The 25,707-nt window shown below is 40.4% G+C and overlaps 2 protein-coding genes across 3 annotated transcripts in view; one reads left to right on the top strand and one right to left on the bottom strand.

Annotated features, from left to right (window-relative positions):
* Nucleotides 1-5,919: 5,919 nt before the first annotated feature.
* Nucleotides 5,920-25,707, bottom strand: part of fyco1a (FYVE and coiled-coil domain autophagy adaptor 1a) — a 600,194-nt gene continuing 580,406 nt past the window's right edge. The window contains exon 20 of the transcript XR_007935327.1: nt 5,920-5,931. The gene's annotated coding sequence lies outside the window, so the exon portion shown is untranslated. The remainder of the gene's footprint in view (nt 5,932-25,707) is intronic.
* The window catches only part of zgc:136930 (uncharacterized protein LOC563946 homolog), a 40,518-nt gene continuing 21,006 nt past the window's right edge, over nt 6,196-25,707 (top strand). The window contains exons 1-5 of one of the 2 annotated variants that reach the window (XM_028804042.2): nt 6,196-6,953; nt 7,877-7,937; nt 9,075-9,170; nt 10,329-10,511; nt 15,416-15,541. In XM_028804042.2, the coding sequence (XP_028659875.1) occupies nt 6,268-6,953; nt 7,877-7,937; nt 9,075-9,170; nt 10,329-10,511; nt 15,416-15,541 (1,152 nt within the window). In that variant the 5' untranslated portion in view covers nt 6,196-6,267. The remainder of the gene's footprint in view (nt 6,954-7,876; nt 7,938-9,074; nt 9,171-10,328; nt 10,512-15,415; nt 15,542-25,707) is intronic. The other variant, XM_028804041.2, reaches the window with a different exon arrangement.

Here is a 25,707-nt window from a genome sequence, read left to right on the forward strand (position 1 = left end):
TTTTAGAGAGTTACACTTGTCTACTAGTAAAAAATCAGCTTAAACTGACAATGATGTCCCTGATCCAAATCTTTTTATTGTGTTCAGGTTTAAGGTACTTAAATTAACAGTAACAATTTCAAATTATAATTAAAATAGAACAGAAATCTGCTACCTCACACTGAATCTGCAATGCATTATTTTCAACTGATGCTTACCCAATGTACACTGAATGAAACTGTGCTGCCAGCAGCACTCAAATGCTACAAAGAGCACAAAGTATTAAAAGTAAAGAAAATCATCCATAGCATCAAAGGTGTAGAAGATTATTTGTGCCAAAATTAAATGCAATTGGGTATCTTATTGTAGATTTCAGATTTATCCTACAGCAAGGATACTTAGGACATTCTTAGTTGTGATAATATCACATGCAGCATGGAAACTGCAATGGCAATGATAATTACAACATGGCGGTGTCACATGGAGATAACATAAAAACTAAACAAAATAACAGTAATAAGCTGAAATAATATTAATAAAAAAGACATACAAAAATAAATCCCAAAACTAGTCAATTCATGATAGTGTCTAGTCCGTGTCATGTGACTAACAACAGATATCCTTGATATACACAATATGGCATCACCCACAGGGAAATGACAAAAAAAAATGACAAAGTCACAAAAACACCCTTAAAAATCTCCCATTTATGTCCAAATATTTTACTGTTCATGGTCTGGGTGACACAGTGGCACAGTGATAGTTGCTTTTCATCCCAGGTCTTCCCTGAGTGGAGTTTGAATGTTCTCCCCGTGTCTGTGTGGCTTTCCTCCGGGTGCTCCAGTTTCTTCTGACTGTCTAAAGACGTGTGGGTTAGGTGATCTGACAATGCGACTGGTTTATGAGTCCAGGGTTTGTTCCTGCCTTGTGCCCTATGCTAAGCGGGATAGGCTTCAGCATCCCCTTGGAACCCATTAAGTGGCATAACATCATGCTGAACACGTATAGGCATATAGGGGACCAAGTTAGACAACAAGATGCTGTTTCCTTTGTCAGTGGAGTGTCTCTCTCAGAACAGAGAATGTATCTGTTTAAAACCTAAGAAGCAATTAAAGATGGGGAAGCTTAACAAGCCGGTTAACTGAAATGTGTAATGATTCTCCTCAGGTAAAGAGGAAAACCCTGATCAAAGGAGACTTGAATATAAAAAAAATGTTTTTTTACTTTGTTTTTCAAACTACACTCTTATGTTTTTATCCTCTGTGTTTTTCCATCTGGGCCTTCTCTTTTTTATTTCTTTCCTGATTAGATCCAGTTTCTTCAGTTCCTCCTCTTCTCTCAAGGCAGTCATAGACACCATTGTATGAAATCTTCCATTTTTTTTCAATCTGTCTGAAGGAATACCCTTTATTCTGCAAAAAAAAAAAAAAAAAAAGCAATAGACTGACATGTTTCTGCAGAAAGCTTTATTGTTTTGGCCATTTTTGAACCCAGAACTGAACTTTATGAATGCCAGTACCTTGCAACCTTGCAAGTGAACGTAATAACATCTTTCAGTTGTCTAATATTTTATTAGCATCCATCCATCCATTTTCCAACCCGCTGAATCTGAACACAGGGTCACAGGGGGTCTGCTGGAGCCAATCCCAGCCAACACAGGGCACAAGGCAGGAACCAATCCCGGGCAGGGTGCCAACCCACCGCAGGACACACACAAACACACACTAGGGCCAATTTAGAATCGCCAATCCACCTAACCTGCATGTCTTTGGACTGTGGGAGGAAACCGGAGCGCCCGGAGGAAACCCACGCAGACACGGGGAGAACATGCAAACTCCATGCAGGGAGGGCCCGGGATGCGAACCCGGGTCCCCAGGTCTCCCAACTGCGAGGCAGCAGCGCTACCCACTGCGCCACCCACCTATTAGCATGTAAGCATAAATAATTAAGGATAAGCTAAGGGAGTTTATCATTAGGACACAAGGGGGAAATGCTGCAGAAAATTGGGCCTTGCAGCCATATATGAATAATAAGTTAAAAATCACTCATTTCATACAGTAATAGCTTTATACACATTAGTAATGCCTTGGCTGTATTTTAAAATCAATTTAATGGTATCTTGATAATGAAAGGTATCAATTACTATCAAAAATATCAAAATTTCAGGGTGACCACAAACGTTTGAACAGTAGTGTAAACTCAGTTGTAAATGAGAGGGGCACGTTAATCCCTGATGCGTCTGCTGTCTGGCATGCAGGGATGAACTGGGATCAAGGATTAGTTCTGGAATTGTATTCAAACTAGCCCTCGACAATGGGCTGAACACCCCTGCTGTGCATGGACAGATAACATTACTCTGCGATTTCTAAGTCAAGTGGTACAGCATACACATACCGGCCACACTGGCACTGCCTCTACCTCTAGCTGTGCTTTGATGCTCCAAAACATGAACAAAGTTTGAATTTCGTTTTAGCTAAACTCCAGTTCATTGCTTGTTAATACTGTTAACTCCACTGTTGTAAAATAAAGCAAGAAACACCTTAGTGCACCAGCTACTAAACTGAAGGAAGTCAAATGAAAGAAAAATCTATTGATTATGACATCAGCTTGTTTAACAGCAGACCTTAAAGGAGAAGTTTGGAATTTTCCAAATCAAAGTTATTTCCTCACAGACGCGATATTTATGCATTTGCCATGTCAAAATTGTGTTCTAAAACTAAGCATTTACCATAAATTAAAAATATATATATTTCTTGCCTGCAAAGGCACTTTACAATGGAGGTCATAGGAAATGGGACACTGGAAAATAAAAGATTAAAAGCTGACTGAATACTTTCTAAACAATACTGATCTGCATCTTGCAAATACACACACATTGTAAAATAGCTATACTTGTCATTTTTGAACAAAAAACACCAATATTATTAGATTCAGCCATTTTAAAAGAAGATCAGCTGTGCAAGCCACCTTAGTGTTTGTCTTTTTCTTCAGAGAAAAGCCAAGCAAAATGACACCTTTTATTGGCTAACTAAAAAGATTACAATATGCAAGCTTTCGAGGCAACTCAGGCCCCTTCTTCAGGCAAGATGTAATCTTTTTCTTCAATAATCTTTTACGCTCTCCCTAGTTTCCTCTTGAAAGACCAAATCACAGTAAACTTTTTGCGCCACGTGGTTGTTTTTGTTTTGATTTACTTCCGTATTTATGTGAGAGCCTACACAAGCAAAAGGAAAACATATCCTTACCTTGAGAAAAATAGCACCAGGAATATGCAATAAAATTATTATTTCCAGGTCCCTTTTGCTGTCGCAAACATGTGTTGGAAACTTGAAAGGCATGTTCTCTTGTATTAAAATTTTTGCTATTTTTATCTGTAAGTTTTTAGGCTTTTATTTTCTAAATCAGCCCCATTGTCCCCTAAACTCCATTGTAATGCACCAGAGCAAGCAAGATATATTTTTTAAATTTATAAAAAACACTTAACTTTAGAACACAATTTCACATGGCAAATGCATATATGTTTGTGAAGAAATAACTTCCACTTGAAAAATACTGAACGTATCCTTTAACACCATCTTCTTAAGCTTCCAACTGTTTCTGCACTACTGTGGTTGTTGCTTAATAAATCATTTCAAGTTTCTATTAAGTTGGGTGTCCTGATTAACCGACTTGGCTTGGTGCCATCGTAAGTAGTTATATCGTTAACAGGCTGCTAAGCTGTCCACTTGCACACTCGGAGCCTGGTAAAGACCCTCACTCATTAATCATTAGTTTTGCTGCACCTTGTTGGTGTGATTTCAGTTCTTTATCACTTTGTTTTTGGCTTTGACCCTTTTCTTTTTTTGAGGAAGGTTTCTCCATCTCTTATCTGATCTGTGTCCTCTCACCTGCTTCCCTCTTCTTTGCTTCAGTTAGTCAGTTAGGTTAGGGCAGATAGTTAGTAGGGTCATGTGATTAGATAGGTCCAATGAATATGCAGTTTGGGCCAATGTCTCTCTCTATCTCTCTCTGTCTCCTCTGCTTGTTTTATTTGCCAGTCTCACAGTTTGTGGCCCCAAAGCACTGCCCACAGCGGGTGGTCCATGGGAATTTTTCCAGTAGTGGAGTGATATTGTGACCCACCTGGTGCTTTATCCCTATTGTGATTGTTGCTAACCCTACACCCTCATCTATCTTACATGCCATTTTTTGTAGATCAGACTTAGTGCAACCTAGTCTTGACAAGACTCTTTATGTCTGTACCCTTCTACTCACTAATTGTGGACCACTAAACCATGTTTAGGTGTGAGTATTTCAGAAACTGCTGTTCTACTGGAATTTTCACATTCAACCATCTCTAGGGTTTACAGAGAATGACAATAAAAAGGAAAATATCCAGTGAGTGGCATTTCTCTGGGCAAAAATGCCTCATTGACGCCAGATAGAAAGGCAAAAGTAACTCAAATAACCACTCGTTACAACCAAGGAATGTGAAGTGCATCTTAGATGGGCTACAGCAGCAGGAGACCACATAGGATGTCACTCCTGCCAGTTAAGGACAGGCAACTGAGACTACAATTTGATATGGTTCAAGTTCACCAAAATGGGACAATAAAAGATTGGAAAAACATTGTTGAGTCTCAGTTTCTGCTGCAACATTTGGATGGTAAGGTCACAATTTGGTGTTAACAACATGAACGCATGGATCCATCCTGCCTTGTATCAACGGTTCAGGCTGGTGGTGGTGGTGTAATCATGCGGGGGATATTTTCTTGGCACACTGTGTGTTCCTTAGTACCAATTGAGCATCGTTTAAATACCACAGCCTACCTTAATATTGCTGTTGACCATGTCCATCCCTTTCTGACCACAGTGTACCCATCTACTGATGGCTACTTCCAGCAGGATAATGCATCATGTCACAAAGCTTGTGGTGGTTCTTTGAACATGATAATGAATTCACTGTAATCAAGTGGCCTCCACAGTCACCAGATCCCAATCCAACAGAGCACCTTGGGGATGTGGTGGAACGGGAGATGTGCATCATGGATGTGCAGCCAACAAATTTGCACCAACTGCGCTACTATCATGTCAATATGGACCAAAATCCCTGAGGAGTGTTTCCAACACCTTGTTCAATCTATGCCATGAAGTATTACAGCAGTTCTGGAGACAAAAGGGGGTCCAACCCGGTACTAGCAAGGTATAGCTAATGAAGTGGCCAGTGAGTGTAATGCATCAACAAGGAATAAGGAACTCAGATATTTTGGACCTCACAAACAGAAGAGAAGCTTGTCTGTCTTATGTCTAATGTTTTACATGCCATACCGTACCTAAAAAGCATTCGTACAGCACCACCACCTTTGTTAGGCAGCATGCTACTGGCAGTCAAGGGCAAGCTTGTGATACTTTGGAATGTGAAATTGTACTGGAAAGTCATAACAGAGTCTTGCAATTTGACATGTCCAGAGATTTCTAATCTGACATATTCAGGTGACAAGATCATAAACAGCAAATGTCAAGTTTATAATGCAACGTCAGCGCTGGTTATTATTTATTTTATAGAAATCTGCACATGTACAGGAAAATTCCAGTATGGCCCCACCAGAATTTTCATGCATTGAAAACTGTATGGGAATAATTGCACTACATGCCAGAGTTCTCCTTGGAAACATACAGAAATAGTAAATGTTGTCCATGTTGAGTTGCTGCTCAGATCCAACCTTCTCCACTTGCTCCCCAAGGTAGACACCTTCCTGCCCTCATATATACGACTTGAGGTTCACATCCCCTGTTCTTCCACGGGTGTGCTGGGTCTTATAAATGCACCACCTTTGTGGCTTTATGCTTTATGTGATATCACAGTTTTTGGACAATCATTTTCAATGATTCTGGTAACCATTAGTATTGGTCATCCACTATACTGAGGTGGTCAGATGTACACTGACAGGTTGGAGATGCAGGCCATTGAAACTAGAATTTGCTAGATTAATAACTAAGAAAGAGTTAACCTGAAATCTTTTTTGTCACACACTCTTAAATCCATCTTATTGATGCCCTATACCCTTCAAAGTATGACAGGTCCAATTTTGCTGTAAATCTTTTAAAGAAAATCAAGCATAGCTGCAGGATAGACGCAGTCAAGAGGAATGCACGCTCTGAAATTTTGGAAAACAGCCAAAGGGCAGGTATGAGCTGCTCCAGCTTCATCCAAAACCTATAAATTGAGTGCGGACAAGAGCTGCAGTGCTCATGCTCCCAGGAGTTCTGTGCTGCCTTCGATAACTCAGCTACACAGCAGTGTGAATAATGTCATCCAGAATGTCTTTTCAGTCTTCCTCCTCAGTCAGGAGTTCAGGGTTACGAGGAGGCTTAGGGATGGATGCTGGCAGTGGTTTGGGATTATCAGCAGGCTTGTCCCGTCTGAGTTTAGGTGGAGGTGCTGGAGCTGGCTTAGGGTTAGGAGGTGCACTAGGCTTGGGAGCAGGAGGCCTTGGTGGGGGAGCTGGTTTGGGCTTAGGTTTAGGGGCTGGCTTAGGAGCAGCAAATCTGGGCCTCGGTCTTGGAGGAGCCGGTTTTAGTTTTGGCTCTGGTGGCGCCCTGGCTGCTAGCCCTGCTTTTGCAATGGGCCGTGCACTGGCAGCTGGAGGGATGAGCATGGGCTCAGCTGTGACTGCCGGTGCCTCTATGCCTGCTCTTCCTCCCCCACTGCCGAGCCGAGCTGCTGAGAAGCACACTTTATCCACCTTGAATGATCGCTTTTCTTCATATATGGAGAAAGTGCGCTTTCTGGTGAAGGAAAACGCTACTTTGGAAGCTCAGCTCAATCAGCTGACCGGAGGAGCACCTGTGGCCACTGACGTGTCTCTCGGCGGCAACCCTGAGGCCCAGTTAAACGATCTGAGAAACACCCTGGAGGTCTTAACCTTGGATAACATCAAATATGAAATTGAATTGGACAACTTGCGAGGAACAGCGGAAGAACTGAAAGCTAAGTATGTTCTGCTTGATCATTTCATAAACATTTTCTGCATCCACTGTTTTCATTTTAAGATTATGGAGAACAGCAGTATTGGGCACATTTCAGGAAATGGCTACTCCAACCCAATAGAACAATTTAGGGGGCATCAAAGTAGTTAGCTGGGGGAGTGAGACATGCATACTCCAAAAAGATTAAGTGGAATAAGTGCCATCATATTACCACTACAAATAAAATTTGAATTTATTATATTACATTGTATTATATTACATTTAGAGAAATCCACTGAATATTTCTATCTATATATGCATATTTGCATGGGTACGTATGTATGTATGTATACTGTAGATAGATAGATAGATAGATAGATAGATAGATAGATAGATAGATAGATAGATAGATAGATAGATAGATAGGCATAATCCAAATTTGAATAATCCAATTTAAGGGGTATATATAGTACCTGCATGTATGTATATATGTATATGTATGTATTTGTGCATGTAAATATGAAATTACTCTGCAATATTGTTTGCAGATTTGGTGACTCAGTAATGCAGGGGTTTACACTGCTTCCACATAGTCTTTGATTTAAATCCCGGACTAGTCACTATTTCTGTGTATTTTGCGTATCCCCCCATGTCCGTGTGTTTTTTTTCTTCAATTCCCACCTTACATCCTGAAATGAGTCAATAAGCCTTGGAGTACACTGGCACTCCATTCGGGTGTGGTCCCTGCCTTGTGCCTGATGCTGCTCAGACAGACTTTATCCCCACAAAAATGTAATAGATTAGCCTGTGAGGAACATGGATGAATGAACCACTGTATACTGAACATATAATGTTAGAGTTCTTTTTATGGGAAACCATTGAATGATTGTGATTTTTTGTTTGCTAAAGTTGAATACAACAACATGAATTGTTATTTTAAATTTTTCAGACTGGATTTTGAAATGGGAGTCAAATATCAGTTGGAAAATGACATCATGTCAATGAAAAGGGTATGGTAGCAGAATGAATATTCATTTCTAATGGGGTTTGAAAGGGGGGGGTTGGGGGGTGTCTCTGGATCAGATACAATTATGCATGTGTCAAATTAAGAAACATGTGAATTATTTTGTTACCACATCTATTTTCTAACCAACATAATCACCACATTATTTATACAATTCACTTTTTTTGTGTCTCAGGGTGTTTATTAGTAATGGAGACATCAGACATTGCAGTCTAATGTTAATCTGCTTATTGTTCATTTGAGTAAATGAATTAAGAATCATTAAGCTTATTTTTTCAAAGGATTTTATGTGTAAGTAAATTGAAGGATGATGTTCGTCTGAATGTTTTACTGACATTAATAAGTATAGGAATCACATAAGTTCATAGTGAGTTAGGCCAATTTGTTATCTGATCAGGTTTAATGAAAGTGTGTTTAGTTAGTATAAAGGATAATGCTACTACTCAATAATTTCAGAGTCCTGAGTTTGATCCCATGCTGGCCATTTTTTGCAAGGACTTTGCATGTCTGCCCCATATCTCTGTAAAAGTTTCTTGCGATTCTGTGGTTTTCTTTCCAATGACTTGTATGTTAGGTTAACTGGTGACTCTATATTACCATAACATGAGTGAGTGTGCCCTCCAACAGAGGGGTGAACCTTCCAGGTAGATATCTTGCCACCCATGCTGTTAGGGTAGGCTTCAAACCAGAACTGGATCAACCAAGGCTAATAATGGATAGATGAGTGGATAAGAAATTATTTAGTGTTATTGTAATGAAGCTCCCTTATGTAGACATCCTGATATACAAGTGGACTGTCTATTGCTAACAGAGATTCTCGCTTTCAGTTTTTGTAACATTAATTAGTTCCATTTATTTAATCTATGTGAGAATTGGGTCCTAATCTGGAGATTGTGCCTTCATATTTTAAAATTAGTGACTTTATTCATCTATTTTACAGGATCAAACATTGTATCTAGTTTAGGCTTTGATCTGTTAGAGAAGAGAAATAGATGTATTATTATGTAGAGCAATATAGGCAAAAAAAGCATTTCTTGAAATGTTGCTCTTTAACTAGCTTGAAAAGTAAAGACAAAACAGAGAAAGGCTGAAGTTAAATGTCCCTTGAATCTTTTCTTCATAGGATATTGAAATTGCATCTGAACTCCGGATTGAATTGGAATCCAAATATCAAAGCCTGAACAGTGAACTTGACTTCGTCACCAAAGCACACGAAGAGGTAAGAACAGCCATCCACGTGCTCTTGGTACATCGAAACGTTACATAGGAAAACTTTGTCAAAAAATTACATATTGGAAATTTCGCTTTGTCTGTCTAGAGGAAAATACTGTGTTTATTTCCTCTGCAGTTGCTCAATAATATAATATAATATAATATAATATAATATAATATAATATAATATAATATAATATAATATAATATCTTCATATATAATATGCTACCGTGGCTGTCCGTTTGTCTGTCCAGGATTTTAAATCACCTGTAGCTCACAAACCGTTTGACCAATTGACCTGAAATTTGGTACACATATACTATGTGATGTCCACTATCTGCTTTCGGGGTGATGATTGACCTCCAAGGTTATTCCTCTTTTTATTTTTATTTTATTGTAGAATCAACTCTTGGCAGCGGCCAGCAGGGTGTAAGGGTGCCATTTTCATCCCTACCACCTTCGCCATCACTTCCCCTACCTCTTCATATCTTAAATCATTCTTGAGGCAGATTGAAAGCTTAAGTGCCAGCTTAAGTGAAACATTAACGAAAACGTACTAAGTAATTACAACAGAAACACTGACTTAATCAGTTTTAATGCGAAAAGATGCCGACGGAAGAAGAGGAGAAGCGGGCCGCTAGGGTGGAGAAAAGAAGAGCTGCTCAGGGAGCAGCAAGCACATCAACTTCTGAGCAAACAAATGCTAAACGTACAGAGAAAGAGGAGGAAAAATAGGAATGCTCAAGTCAAATGTATTCACTGCCCGTTATCGTACAGTGTGCCGTTACTGGTTGTTAATAATATAATATTGTACACATACGATATATGTTTGTTTTATTAACACTACAGTTATTGAACATCACAAAAAAACAAAAAAACAATTAATTAGTTTTGGTTACACAAATCAGCAGTTTTATTATGTGGGTTTGTACTTCTGATACTTTATCAATAGGTTGTCAGTATTGTTGCAGGTGCTTTCCTACACGCAGCAGTTCTGAAAATCATCTAAGTATCTGTGCATGACATGTGGGAAGATTACATCAATGAGTTGTTTAAAAAATACAGACATATTATCAAATTGCACTTGTCTGTCCAGAATCGGCTTACCACCCTTGAGATTCACCTCTAACTCTTTAACAACCAGATCTCACTTCTGTATTTCAGGAACTCTCAACTCTCCAGTCCAAACTTGGAAACATCAGCGCTGACATTTCATCGATTTCCATGATTGAAGTGGACACTGTAAAGTCATTTGACCTGACCACTGCTCTGAACAAAATGCGGTCGGAGTATGATAAGTCAGTCCAGCAGCACAAGGATGAGGCTGAAGCTTACTTCAAAATGAAGGTAGGGGGTGGCCATTTCATGCATGAAATACAATTGTTTCACATTTAAAAGCAAATCCTGTTTAATACTAAGAGATGTTTCTGAGTAACAGCAGTTGTTCCTTGAGCTCAGACAGCTAGATCCTTGATGTTAGTATTATGACTTGCTACTCCACCACTAGGACAACAACTGAGGAATTCACCCATCCTATGGCAAACAAAAATAAGCCTTTAAGCATGTTGGGCTTAAGACCCACATCTGTAGGTCCAGTGAATCCTTGGTTGTTTACAAACTATGACACCGCTGTCACACACAGTTTGTCCTTCTAATGTTTCACTGCCTCTCTGGTGGAGAAGATCACCTATAGTCAGCTGCCTTCATTCTGGTGATTCCAGGCCACAATGCCAAGTGTAACATGTGCCACTTTACTTAGAGATGCTTGTTCTTCAGGGCACAAAGTTGAGACCTATTGTCCTTTCAGAGCATTAAAACAAGCCCTCTTGGTGAATTTAGCTACCTTTAATAGCCCAACACTGCCACCGTCACTTTATATTAGACTCCTTCATGATTTCCATTACACCTAACAGGTTAAAATATTGCTTTGGTGCAATACTCCTCTCTAAGCTACACTAAATCCATAAAAATGATTTATAACTAGACTCCCTGTGACATTCAACAGGGATGTTATACTTTTTACATATTCAAATCTGTCTATAACGTTTTGTATAAAAATTTTAAAAATATGCTTTACAATATATATATATATATATATATATATAAATATTTACTGTATGATGGAAAAAAGAAATTCAACACATGGTTGGATGGGAGTTTCAGCCTTCATTGCTGAAATAACAATAAACAAATGAGAATAATAGGACAGCAAGACAACAAACATAACAGGAAAGCAATACCAACTGTGAACCTTGATGCATTCATCTTGCAGTCCTTCTGTATCCTGTCTGATGGCCTCTTGCACCCACATCTGCTTGACACTTCTGGCCCACAGAGCCAATAAGCCTTTGAATTTACAGCTGTGAGATGTTATAACATTTCTACAAAAAAAAAAAAAAATCTGTCAAAGTTGATAGTCATTGGCAGGCAGAGTTTAGAGACTGTGATCCAACAGAGCCCTAAGGTGCTCTGTGGGGTTAAGAATAGATAAGAAGACAGGACAAGGCAGCACCTGCTCACCAGCATTGGTTCCCCAGGATACCTGTGAATGTGTGTGTCCTGGCATATTCCTGCTGTAGGGTTAAATCTAGTAGGAGGTATGAACAGATGGCTTTGCTGTAAGGGCAGCAGCATGGAGCTTGTCCCTCAGTGTTCTGTCACTGATCCAAGTATGGTATCTCTCATGTCAGTCCCGCTTGAGTGTGATCACTCGAGGGTGACCTGATCTTGCACGATGATGTACTCTGCTAAATCCATGTCTGCAGCCTGGAAACGGTGGAGTGTCTTTCAACACCGGCACATGCATACCAACAGCCCTCTTCCTTACTTCTCATGACATTTATAGCAGTGAGAAGTGTACAGAAACCTGACTAAGTGGGGCCTTTGTCTTGATGTGACCTCTGAAGGTGATCTCATTCCATGTTGCTTTTTTTCTGTTAGTATATAAAATTGCATACTACTCAGAAAGCCCTTGCTGAATGAGTAAGGAAGACATATGTCTCTTCATTTAGTCCACTAGGAGGCAGCAGAACCACTGGTTTAGGGGAGCCCAGCAAACATGTTTTTCCAGTCACTTATTTTAATACTGTGTGGTCGTGATGGCAACAGACGACACAAAACAAAAACACCTGAGCCTCACCACGTCTGCATAAGATTTTATTACCACATTTCACTAGTGATTCGGACTGAAGCCAAAGAAGGACTCCCTGCGCCTCACTAAAATCTCCCAATTTATGGTGTATGCTATTTATTTTACACTCTTAGTAAACTTCACAACAAGCTACACAGCTCTTTGTCAAAGAATTTAGCTTGTGAATATCACCTGTTGTATTTTTATTTTGTCTCTTACATACAGTATTGCTTTATTGTTTCTTCTCTGTCCTGGTTGCTTGTATGCTCCCGCTTCATTTCCCTTCATTTTGTCTTTGTTCACCTTCATTGACATTTTCCATTAGACTCAGCAAGACATTATTTCTCTACTTAATTGGAAAAATGAAGAATTATTCACATTACCGCAGCTTACTCACCTCATGATGCCAAAAGTTATATAGAATATTTAATTCAAAGATTATGATGAAGCATTATAATTGTAATCAGCTCTTACCTTTTGTAGAGGTTGGCTCCATTAGTACACTTGATCTGTGCTATACTTATGGCACAGTCTGGCATTGGTATGTAAATATGGGAGTACAAAGAAAAGATAACCATCTGTACTGATCTGGGAGAACTTCAGAAACCAAAATTCAACTGCTACAGATTTGTATCAGCTTGTGTCAGGGATAGGTGTGAAGATCATGTCACTTTCTTGTACTCTTTTCCACTTACAAGACACTTTTCGGTTGGTTGTCCTGGATTGTTTTTTTCATGAAATTGCCCTTGCAGATTAATTGTGATTCCTAACAACTCAGAAAATGTGCCAGTTAGTGTCCATTCAATCAGTTCTCGTACAAATTTTTATCGAGCATTCAAAGTAGAATCACACGTATAAGATTACAAGACTGACCCAAAGAAGGTGACACTTCGGCCCCCATACTTGTTTATTCAGCAAACACCTAAGATGTCCTGATATCCAGATACTTTTGAAATGTTATCAAGGCTTCATGACTGACTAAATCCCTTGACATTTTCCATGAAGAAGTGCTTACAAGGTCACTTCTTGAATGCATGACCCCTCATTTTTTGTTGGGGCCTTTAAATGCATTGATTTACTATTTAGCAATCGGTTTTATTGATGAATTTCCCTGCCGTTTGTGAACCACAGACATTTTCGGTTACTTAGGAGCTCTCACCCCATCCTGTGCATGGGACAGTTTCTGTCCTGTGGATGGATGTGCTCAAGTTTGTGTGATGTCATGTTGCGCTCCGTCAACACCTCACCGAGATTGTGCTCAAGTAACCTTCTTGGTTTATGGCTGAAGAGATCATTCAATAACATTTATGTTTATTCAGTTTTATATACTTGTTGCATAGGCCATTTGATAACTCTCCCCTCTAACAAGACTTTTAACTTCACTACCGTGCCAACATCTGAGCCCATGACCCTGGGTGGATATGAAGAAATGTTCAAGTCTGAATAGCTGAAAGACACCAGTGGGACGTTTGGCAGCTAAGAAAAAGGCAAAGGCATGATGGGACCCACAGTGGTTTATCAATACAGCAGGCGTGCTGACAGTGGACTGGCATACACTACCATCATTTGTTAACAATGGATTTATTTTTAATTGGTGGCAATTACTTTTGCTTTCCTATAAAAAACACAGCAAAAAATGTTTGATAGATAGGGGGACTTGTGAACAGATCTCCAGAACAATCATCACTCAGGATCAGAGTTTGAATAACAAAAGAGTTGCGGTGAAGTAAGCTTTTAATAAAAGGACATTAGACACAGGATTTGCAAGAGAAAATAACAAATGTTGTGTTCTTTGGGCCTCCCTATACAAAAAAATGGTCCTACTTTTCACCTACCAGTTTAAATCTTTCAGATGAGCCCAAATTCCCCTGGCTGGTGGAGATTAGGTTCCTTTAAGGTTGTGACCCAGAAGTACTTCCGATGTCCTTCTTGTATAGCTGAGACCCACTTCTGAGTCAGCTGAATTCCCCCATAGGAGCGCTGCTGCTATTTCCCATGAGTGCCTACCAGGGACCAAGTCAGGACTACAATTCTCAAACCACCCTGGGACACTCTGTGGTATAGCCACAACACCTATTGGACTTGGGCAAGTGATTTAAAACACCCTCCCACCCATCTTTTTGATATTTTACAGTTCCTCCCAGGAACTGTTCCACTTGACATGCCTACCAAGAAGGCATATTCTTATGATGCTGCTCTACAATCCATATAACCTTCAGAAAGGGGAAAGGAAAATTACCACACTGAAAGCAAAATGAAAACAACTGCCGTTGTTTAAAAAAAAAAAAACAACTTTTGGCAGTAAACGATTGCCCACCCTGGCTGTACATGTAAAGTTACAAACCCCTACGGCTCTGCTCAGAGTTCCCATAAATTTACAGTTATGTTCCTGGAACTGATCCAAACCTTTCCCAGCTCAATCCTGATGAAGTCCATTCACAGATGGATACACCTCTCCTGTGACTGGCATTAATTCTCAGACTTAATGTGCCATTCAAAGTCACTGTCCTTGTGGCATGAACACAGGCGGCACAATGACACTTTTACCAACACAGCAACCTGCACTGCTAACAGCCATCAGAAGGGATCCATGGACTCGTCCTGTGCAAAAATCTTAACACATGACAGACGATATTAGTGTCTAGCCTTAAAGGAGGTATTTAGCCCAGGAAGCAAGGCATCGCAATGTATAAAGGTAGATGAACTGAGCCAAAGTGCAAGGCTTGTTAGATAAATGAAATAATAATAAGGCTTTAAAATTCAAGCTCAAAGGTTAGCTCACTTTTCCACAAAGCAGGTGGATTAAAGTATCACAACATACCACACCCTACCCACTGATGCATTATACAACATCAGTTTGGGCGGCAAGGCCTATATACAGTATATGTGTGTGTGTTTGTGTCTTTTTATGTATTCCTTTATTTTGCCCACCCTACTCCACCCTTCTGCTGCAGTGAATCATGCCGGCTGCACCTGCGGGGAGATGACAAGGGATGCAGATAGAAAGAGGAAACCCATGTACAGTACATTCATAACTTGGCAGGAAACCAGGCCTCATGCTTGGGGTGTTCATTTTAGTTCTTCTCTTTGTTTATTTTTAATTCTACTTTTTATTTTGCAGATGGATGAAATTCAGACCTCTGCCGTCAAGAGTACAGAAGCCATCTCGGAAACCAAGTCAGATATCACAACAGCGAAGAAAGAATTACAAGGTCTTAATTTAGAACTCCAGTCTCTTATGTCATTGGTGAGTGCTGTTTATTAAAAATGGGTCAGTCTGAATGGTGGATTAAGACATAACAGTTATATAAGAGCTGAGCCCAGGGCTCGAGCAAGCATAGCAGCGGGAATACCAAAAATTAAATGCTAGATTTAAAACCTAATGGCCACAGGATAACCATCAAGGTGTCCAAAGTGTGGTTTGCTTATATTCCAACCCATGCTGGTTTCAATGTGTTCCACAGTTTTTGCAAATTAGCAGGCTGTGGATCTCCACTCCTATAGATCCTATAGATGCTCACCAGAATTAAGACCCGGTGACTGTGGAGCCCACTGATAATAAGATAAGTTCATTGTAATTTTTCTACGATCATTCCAGGACTTTTTTTAGCCTTGTGGCACGGATCATTATCCTGAAGTTGGGTATGCTGCTGCCATGAAGGGATGCACCTGATTGTCAACAATGTTCAGATATCCTATTGTATCACTTGTATCATGGGACCAAGTGTCTGCCAAGAAAACACACTTGACACCAACATGTGCCTACATTGCTGACACCTGACAGGAAGGGTCCATTGACTCCATGGATTTTTGTTTTATTACATCCTGCCTCTCCCATCATGCCTGAATCAGTTGTACCAAGGTTCATATCTGTAATATTTGTAAATATGTTTGACTGACACCCATTATCCAAAGTGATAAGTCAAGACAGGTTTTCATTATAATTTACAATTGGAGCACAGAGAGAGTAAGTGATATGCTCAATCACACAGTGATCCAAGGAATTTAACCATCAGCTTTCAAATGAGAAGTCTAGCACCTTACTCACTTCACCCCTTTGCCCAATTAATGATAAAGGGTCTTAGCTGTAGACATTCAGATCTGTGTGATTCAGGAGCTGCACTGCACAGCCAATCAAATTGCACATAACTTACACAGAAGAAACTCTTAAAGGGTCTGCCTGTGGCTCGCAGCACTATACGACAGTGTCACTTTCTGAGAGACAGTCCTATTAGAAAATACGCCCACAAAAAAAAAATATCTAGTTATCATTACACATGAGTAAGGTAACCTTTTGACAATCCTAATCTTAGCCATAGTGTAAATATGTTTTATAAGAACGAAACGTGACGTAGACATTAAAATGGGCTGATTGAGAAAGATACAAATGGCATCTTGTATAAGATCACTGAAGCATTATGAAAAGGCAGCTAAACCTCATCAGAATGTGTGCAATTTGATTGGCTCCTCAAAGGGTTGGAGCTCTGGGAGTCTGCAGGTAGACTCTATAGACTTAATGACACCATACATACCAGGCCATGTGACCCGGCATGTGTTTCTTATGCAACTGTGGTCTCGCCTTTTTACTTTCACTGACTAGAGTACAACCTGATCTGAGACATCATACAGTGGAGCACTTCGTTCTGGATTGCCTCCTTTGTGTGTTACTCTGCACAAGCTATGCCATCCCCAAGCATCCAACTATGTTAACGTTTTTGCCTACAGTACTTTAGGTTAGAAGTTTGTTTTTGTATAGCGACCAATTCCCTATACCCCATAACGCTGTTGTACTTTTTTGGCCAATATGATGTTCATGGGATGCCACACTTGAAATTTTCAGTTCTGACCACTACTGTACACATGTGAGCTGGATGTGTGTGCCTCTCTGCTTTAAACAAGATTGCCTACCATATATACTTGCATTTAAGTTCTCCCTCGCATAAGTCGGGGCTTGATTTTACCGTATAATTTCCAGTATTTTATAATGTCAGTCGTATAAGTCGAATGCAGAAAACTCACGCTATTAGTCCAAGAGATTATGATATGCTAACGCCCCCCTGAGAGAGTAACCACTGAGCACACTGCCTTTTATTTCTATGTATTATGCCTACTTGACCACACGGTAATACCTGAACTATTCCAAAGCGACATTTGCACTGTTTTGTGTTTTTTGTATCTCACGCCTCATACATCTTTATCGTAAGAGCATCCCTTATCTACGAAGGAGCGTTCGATCAGAAGAAAATATGAAGCTGGTTTTAAATTAAAAGTCGTTGAAGTGGCAAAAGAAATTGATAACTGCTGCAACAAAATTCGATGTATCTGAGAAACTGGTGCGACAATGGAACATGAAGATGTAAAAAAAAAAATTTAAGAGTTGTATTTTTGAAAGGGGGTATTAGTCGGGGGCTGATTTTATGATCGATTTTTTGGGTTTCAACACCCTACTTACAGGAGGCACGGTGGTGCAGTGGTAGCGCTGCTGCCTCACAGTTAGGAGACCTGGGTTCACTTCCTGGGTCCTCCCTGCGTGGAGTTTGCATGTTCTCCCCGTGTCTGCTTGGGTTTCCTCCGGGTACTCTGGTTTCCTCCCACAGTCCAAAGACATGCAGGTTAGGTGGATTGGCGATGCTAAATTGTCCCTTTGGGGTGTGTGTGTGTGCGTGCGTGCCCTGAGGTGGGCTGGCGCCCTGCCCAGGGTTTGTTCCCTGCCTTGCGCCCTGTGTTGGCTGGGATTGGCTCCAGCAGACCCAGTTGACCCTGTAGTTAGGATATAGCAGGTTGGATAATGGATGGAACACCCTACTTATACACGAATATATACGGTAGATGTTATGAGACAAAGAAGAAAAGGACCAGGAGATAGAAATGTGACAGAAGAATCAAAGTCAGGCCAGGAAGGATCAAAGCTGTAACAAAGTACTGAGACAAATCAAAAATCAAAGTTGAAAGTCAAAAAGGAGATTAAAAGCCCGAAATGAAACCTAATACTTAATAACAAACTAACTACCCCTAATGATTTTGAATCAAACTGGTGAATAATGTTACAAGTGATTGTGGCCATATTTATAGTGGAATTTCCGCTAACGTCATTGATATAATGATTATGGTCATGTGACACAACTTTGTATTACATAAATAAACAATATAAAGATAAAATAAATCCTAAAAAGCCTGTAAAAACAGCATGAAATACTACACTAGGTTATCAAAATAGGGGCAGAATGGATGTAGGGCAGAACCATGACAGAAAATGGGAATGACAAGGCCGTTACTTCAAATGATGAGCTGTCACTGGTGACTAGAGAGCTCCTATGAATGGAGTGAACAGGGACTAGCAGTGGATAATATGCCATCTTTGGAGAAAGTTATTCCTAGGGTTTCGAGTCAAGCAGTTGTAAAGAGATCTATTGAGAATTACAAGGCAGGAAAAGGCTCCCACATGGAAAATTGGGAGTACTACTCCATGTTTGAAAGGTACTAAGGTTGCCCAGCTCTTTAAGCATGAAGCTCTGTAGAGGAGGGTTTTTGGGGACCAGCAGAGGGAGCTGCGTCATGATCTGGCTGTTTCAATAATTACTTTTTCTGTTGTTTTCACACCAACCTATGTGGTTTTGGTTTATTTAGGGGCTTTATTCAGCTGTAGAACCCATTTCTAACATTTTCAGGTTAATGTAAAGTGTTGTTAATGTTGTGAAAAATTATGTCTTATCACAAGTCTATTTTGTCTTTATCTTGCACGTTGCCATTTTACAGAATCTTTATTATAGTGGTGCTATGACGGGGTAGCTATTGGTGCGCAGCTTGTGACATGACTGGCACGACAGTATAAAGGTTGGTACTGTGCACTGGTTTCCTGAGAGCGCAAATTCTCTAATAGTAAAAGTTTAATGTACAACATTATGTGTTGTAAACTCCTGATTCAAACCTTTGCTTACAATTTATGACAGTGAGATAGTGTTTTGGCGTGTTTAACGAATCTACTGACATCTCCAGAAATTCAATCTTTGGCTTTGTTTTTTGAGCTTGTTTCATATCCAAATCCCTATGAAAATAGAATCTTCCTTGCTCTTTACACTGTCAGAACACGCAGGACTTAAAGTGGGTGTTCCTCATCCCAGATATAGCTAACAGGATTATCTGAAAATAACCCAGAGTGGGCATTTAAAGGTCACTACCTTCAAATGGTCAATCGATCTTAAAGTAGGAAGGTGAGTTGGGGCACAGGATCTGCATGCAGGGAATTGGTACGTCCAGAATGATAAAAGTAGAAGAGAGAGAGACATTGACATGAAGAGTGAGTGTTGGGGTGTTTCTGTGGCGGGCATCTCTGAGTTAAGAGCCAATGGCAGTTTTTCATTGGGTGTTCTCCCTTTAATCAATCTCCCACTGAGTGGTTATGATAAGATATATGATCTTTAAATTTGGGCTCTGGTGCTCTTTATCTCACGTTAAGGTGGCACTCTAAGGAGCCCGGTGGTCTGCCATTGGGAAAAAATGAACAGTCAGGGTAAAGGGGCTAACAGGGTAGAGAAGTTAACAGGCAGGCAAGGGTCAAAACCAGGAAGTCAAGAGATTTGGTGATTAAACCAAAGGGTAGGGCAAACTTGTAAGTTGAAGAAGAAGGGAAAGCAGGGTCAAAACCAGAAAATAAATGTGAGGAAAATTTCAGTGCAACGGTTTCTATGGATGTAAGTAGTTGGATAGCAATTATATTACCCGGAAGCTATGTGTTCTATTGAGGAAGTGACGTGGGGGCTCTCCTTGGCAGGGGGCGTATCCTTTGCAACAACCTTGAAACCAAAAGGCCAAAATAGAACAAAATGGTGTTGCTGTATTTTTAAATAACAAAGTAAAATAATTAATAACTTTCATAAGTCAAGTCAAGTCACGTCAAGTTGGGGAGCATGCACTGGTACAGTGTGTTGCCGCACCCACTACAGAAAGAAAACAACTCGGGATCCCGGTTTGCAACCCCCCAGACAGACACGTGGTCTAGTCCCACCCTCCGGAAATGACCCTCTATCTGCCTCAGCCAGGTGTTACGTGGGTGACCCCTTATATAATTATATAATATGGCACCATATATAATTGAAATTCCTAACCCCAAAGATTCCTGACAACAAATAACATTATTACAGAACAGGAAAAATGTACCCTTCCCAGGAAAAATTAGAAATAAATATGGATCACAACATTCTGCGTTATAGCACATATGGTGCCATCACAAACTGACCATTTGGTCACGTGAGATGGACAGACTGGGCCTCCCAGAGTATCATTCAACTGGAAGGCCATTTCAAATGGGAGCAATGACTGCTCCTCGGCTTTAATAGCATTCGGTGAAACACAAGTGGCTGGTGATCTGTGAGAATCCTTTCAAGCAGTAAGGTGGACATAAAATGAGTCAACTTGACAGGATTCTGCTGCGTCCAAATTTTATCAAATTTTATCCGAACATTGAACATTCATTTCCAGGGCCCTGTTCAGGTCTGGATCTTATCTTGACAGGCTCCGCCAACAGATGGATAGTCTAGCAGTTCTCAAATAGCCCCATAATTAAAATGAAAACAATGAAAAAAGTGAGCATTTTTTAGCCAGCCACCATGCAGCAGGCACACTACTGAGTAAATGCTGTCCTGCTGACGACATCACGGTCCTACTAAGACTTTCCATTTTTGTTAGAATATGACTGTAATGCAACTGTAAGACTTCTTCTTTTGCTAGACTCTATGAATATTATCTTACAGTATTCAAATTGTGTGGTGTGTCTTGTTCTAATGAAGTGGAATAACTAATAACATCTGCTGACTAGCTGAAAAATATCTAGTCATCTCCTTTAAATGAGAAGTTATATTGTACCTTTCCAGTTGTCCTTGTCTTGGACAGGCGGGTGTAGCTTGTGGGTGTGCCATCTTGTCACAAATGTCCAGGTCCTGGCTACATTGAGCCAATTTTTAGGTAAAGATTAAGTTAATCTGAACATACTGGGAAATACTAGGAGGAAATGCACACAGACAATGAGAGAACAAGCAAACCCCACTCAGGTATTGACAGGGCAAGGTTTTAAATTTAAGTCTCTAGAGCTATGATTTAGTTTGGTAGCCACTGTGCCGCCCTCATTTTGCTTAAATAGTCTCAAAAAGCATTAAATTCACTTTGACACCTCACATTATTAATAAATGTAATCATACTGGGGCCTAGTAGCACTTTTCAGAATATGTTTGACAAAGGACCATACAAAGCATCCCACAAAGGCAGTATTTGATATGCACATTATCTCATGGGTCTGGGATGAAGCTTTGCTTTCTCAACATCTGGAGATAATTATCTCTTGATACAATGCAGGGATGTTGAGATCATTATCGTGTGATCTTAAGAAAGACTGATACCCCTCTTTGGGCCACAGCGAGCCGGCAGGGTATCTCATTTCACAGAAAAAACAAAAGGCCTGGATGAGCTCCACAAATATTTGCCCATTAAAAAGCTTTTCAAGTGCATGTTGTTTTCATGTGTCTCTTTCTCTTTTTTTTCCTCTTCTTACTGTACAGAGAGGGGGAGACTTCTGCTTTTGCTTGGCGTCACTCACAAATTCAGCTTCTAGATCAGAAGGCAGGCTGACCAAGTTTCAAAAAGATGTTTCCTGGGGAAGTGCGCAAATTGTCATATGTTTCTCGGCACTGTCTGTCTGTCTGCTATTCTTTGAGTCTGTCGTTTTAATCATAAGACTTGTTTATCTGATTTTTTTATTATTTCTATTTTTAAAAGAGGTGACACAGTTCCTAGCAGCATGTCATTAAACTGCAAAGAACGAGGATTCAGTTTCCCATCAGGTCGCTGCATATTTAAAAATGTCACATTCTTCACATGCCTTTGTCAGTTTTTCTCTGTGTTATCCAGTTTTCAGCCCAAAGATGCAGATTTGCTTAATTAGTGACTTTAAATTGACCCCTATGTGCATGAAAATGGCTGTGTGAGGTTTGCCCTCTGATGGATGGGCACCTTGTTTAGTGTTATGTGCTGGCATGAGTCCTGGGATGAGACAAGTACAGCAAGTCTGAACTGGAATAAAATGGTTGAGAAACCAAATGAAGTAATAAATGAATAAATATTGTGGCCTGCAGGGGGCACTCCAGCTCCCCAAACCCACCGCAGATAGACATCGGGCACAAGTCCAGCCCAACACATAGATTTTTATTTGGCTGTGGGAAACTCTTCCCCAAGAGTTTCCCTCACAAGCACAGTATGAAGCACAGTACAATAAAGTAAGTACAAAGCAGCCCACTGTCTTCTCTCTCTCTTTCTTTCTCTTTCCATCTCCACTCCTCCTCCAGGAAGATTTGTTTCTTTTCTTCCTGACTCTGGCTGTGGACTTTTTTTATGCTGCACCCGGGGGTACTTCCGGTTGCCCATAAACATGGTCCAAAAGCACTTCCATGTGAGGTAGGAGGCCAACTAAGTAGTATTGGTGCCACCCCGGGAACCCAACTCCAACTCCAATGAAGCCCTGTGGAAATTTGGGGAGCTGTAGTACTCCATGGGCTGCCATCTAGTGATTCAGGGGAGATAATGCCCTGAGCCCACTTTCTCCCCTGGTCCTTCCATAAAACAGGAGTCCCGGCCGGGTAAGGGAGATGGATGTCCGCCACAATAAACCGTAGGTGCTGTGGCCTAAGAGGCTAAGGAGTTAAATTAATTAGCAGCTCCAGATTTGCCCAGCATGTGTAAATGTGCCCTGTAACAGGCTGGTACTCCAGTCTGACACTGCTAGGATAGGCCACTATGACCCTAAATATGAAAAGATATTTTAACATTTTGACATTCAGACCTTCATTTTGTACATACCAATATGTTTTTATAAGCTCATTATTTTTCATTGGAGCATCTAGTAAGCATTTAAGGGTCAATGATGTGTGCTGTAGCCACATTAAAGACGGAGTCTGGAATTAGGCCTGACTATGTTGCTGAGGATGTTTTTCTTGTTTGGTTTTCTTCCATCTGTCACTTGTGTTAAAGATATCTAAGTGCTGAAAGTGAGCAAAAACTGTTTGTCTCAAAGCCTCATCCAAACTGACACCAAAAAGTTCCTGGAGTGAAAAAAGTGGCACTGGGTGAAGCTCCTCCGTGAGTCCAAGGTCAACACCTCGGGCCCAGAGGGCTGCAGCAGGGCTTGGTCCTTGTTAATCAGTGAGGAATTTTAAAAATTATTTAATTTGACTTTTGGTTTGGTAATTTCTGAGTTCATACTAAAGATTCTGAATGAGTTTACCATTTGGGCTTGGCTTTTACTGTATTCTGCCTTTTGGATGTACCTGCTCTCTTGTCTGGCTATGGAACTTTAAAATGGTAGGGTTTAGTTCCAGTGGGGTATTATGTCTGGTAGAAAAAAAGCTTGTATAAAAGGACAGCTTTGAAAAAGACAGCCAGGAGATGAGGAGTTAGGCAAAAGAGGAGTGGAAAGTCAGGCTGGAGTTGCTATAAAAAGTGAATTTATCAAAATAACAGATTCCAAATGTTAGGCAAAGTAAAATAAGCAGGGAAAAGTAAAAAAAAAAAATCAATGAATGTAACAAAATGAGTGCAAAGCAACCGTAAGTGTTTAGAATGACCCAAATACAAGTGCAGTGTCATTACCTCACTGTATCTGAAAAGACCAACCTATCCCCATAACTGATACATCTGGTTAAATGTAATGTTCAGGAAATGCGAAACAAAAAAAAACAAATTAAACAATAGCTTGATTGAATTTAATAATGAGGAAAATGCACCCGTACAGACCAAACTGTTCCTATAGTTTATCGTACATCTGGTTAATCGGAAATGTATAAATCCTCTTCCGAAACTGCGGATCAAAACATCAATTTGAACAACTAACAAATGCACCTGAATGGTCCATCTTGTTTGGTCACAACTTATCATCCATCCATCCATTTTCCAACCTGCTGAATCCGAACACAGGGTCACGGGGGTCTGCTGGAGCCAATCCCAGCCCACAAGGCAGGAACCAACCCCGGGCAGGGTGCCAACCCACCGCAGGACACACACACACCAGGGCCAATTTAGAATCGCCAATCCACCTAACCTGCATGTCTTTGGACTGTGAGAGGAAACCGGAGCGCCCGGAGGAAACCCACGCAGACAACATGTAAACTGCACACAGGGAGGACCCGGGAAGCGAACCCAGGTCCCCAGGTCTCCCAACTGCGAGGCAGCAGCGCTACCCACTGCGCCACCGTGCCACCACAACTTATCATACCTCTGGATAATTGTAAATTTACAAATTATTATGTTAAAAAAATGCACCTGAACAGACCAAACTGATGACACAGCTTATCTGAAATCTATTTACAAATCCAGTTCATTTATTTGGGAACAAAAAATAGATTTTCAAACTAGGTAAACACAACTGAATAGCCCAACCTGCCACCACAGTTTACTGTACCTTTGTTAATAGTAATTGTACAAATCCTGCACATAAATGTAATGAATTATTATTATTATAAATCTGAACTAAATAACGAGTGAATGTACCTGAACACAGTAATTGGCTGCCATAGCTTATTGGTTAAGAGGAAATTAACAAATTTGCTTAGAAACTAGGGAACAGAAAATTTGAATCAATCAAGACTGCACCCAAGTACTGTTGATTAACTTGCAGTCACATCTTATCCCACGTCACATTAACTGTATCTTTACAAATTATATTCGAAACCAGAAAAACAAAAGTTATATTAAACATGAGTAAATGAACCCGAGTGGGCTAACCCATCAGCACAGCTTATCTTATGTGTAGGTTAATGCTAAATTTTAAGATTCCATACACCTCAAAGACATGCAGGTAAGGTTACTTGGTGAGAGTAGGTAGTATGTGTGGGTGGTTCCTGCAATGGACTCGCACCCTGTTCAGGACTGTTTCCTTCTTGTACCCAGCCTACTGTGCAGATTATGCTTTTGCCACACATGATCCTGCATTGGATTGAGCCAGTCTGAGAAGGTTCTGTTATGTTAGGAAACAAGAAGATAAGGGTCCAATAAAAATGTCCAAGCATTAGGGTTTGACTGTGATTAAACTACCCACCCCCAAACAACAGAATGGCCCCAGCACGACTCAGGATTAGCACTGTTACTAACTACTTTTACTGTAACCTTTTAGCCTCTTAATCCCCAAGGGGCCCCACTCATAACCGGCATACAGGACTGACCCGGCCACCATCAAAGCACTTCAGGAGGTGACAGTTACTCTGATGCACAGTGTGTGTGTGTGTGTGTGTGTGTGTGTTGGCGGGGTGACAGTTTCCCGTTATCAACTTGCTTTTTTCTTTCTACAAAAGAAAGGTAAATCAGTTTTTCACTCCCATGGCATTTAGATCTTAATACAAAGCAGCCAGTGCAGCAAGAGTAGACTAGATTTTG

This window comes from Erpetoichthys calabaricus, chromosome 6 (genome assembly GCF_900747795.2).
Source record: "Erpetoichthys calabaricus chromosome 6, fErpCal1.3, whole genome shotgun sequence".
NCBI classification, from domain to species: Eukaryota; Metazoa; Chordata; class Cladistia; order Polypteriformes; family Polypteridae; genus Erpetoichthys; species Erpetoichthys calabaricus.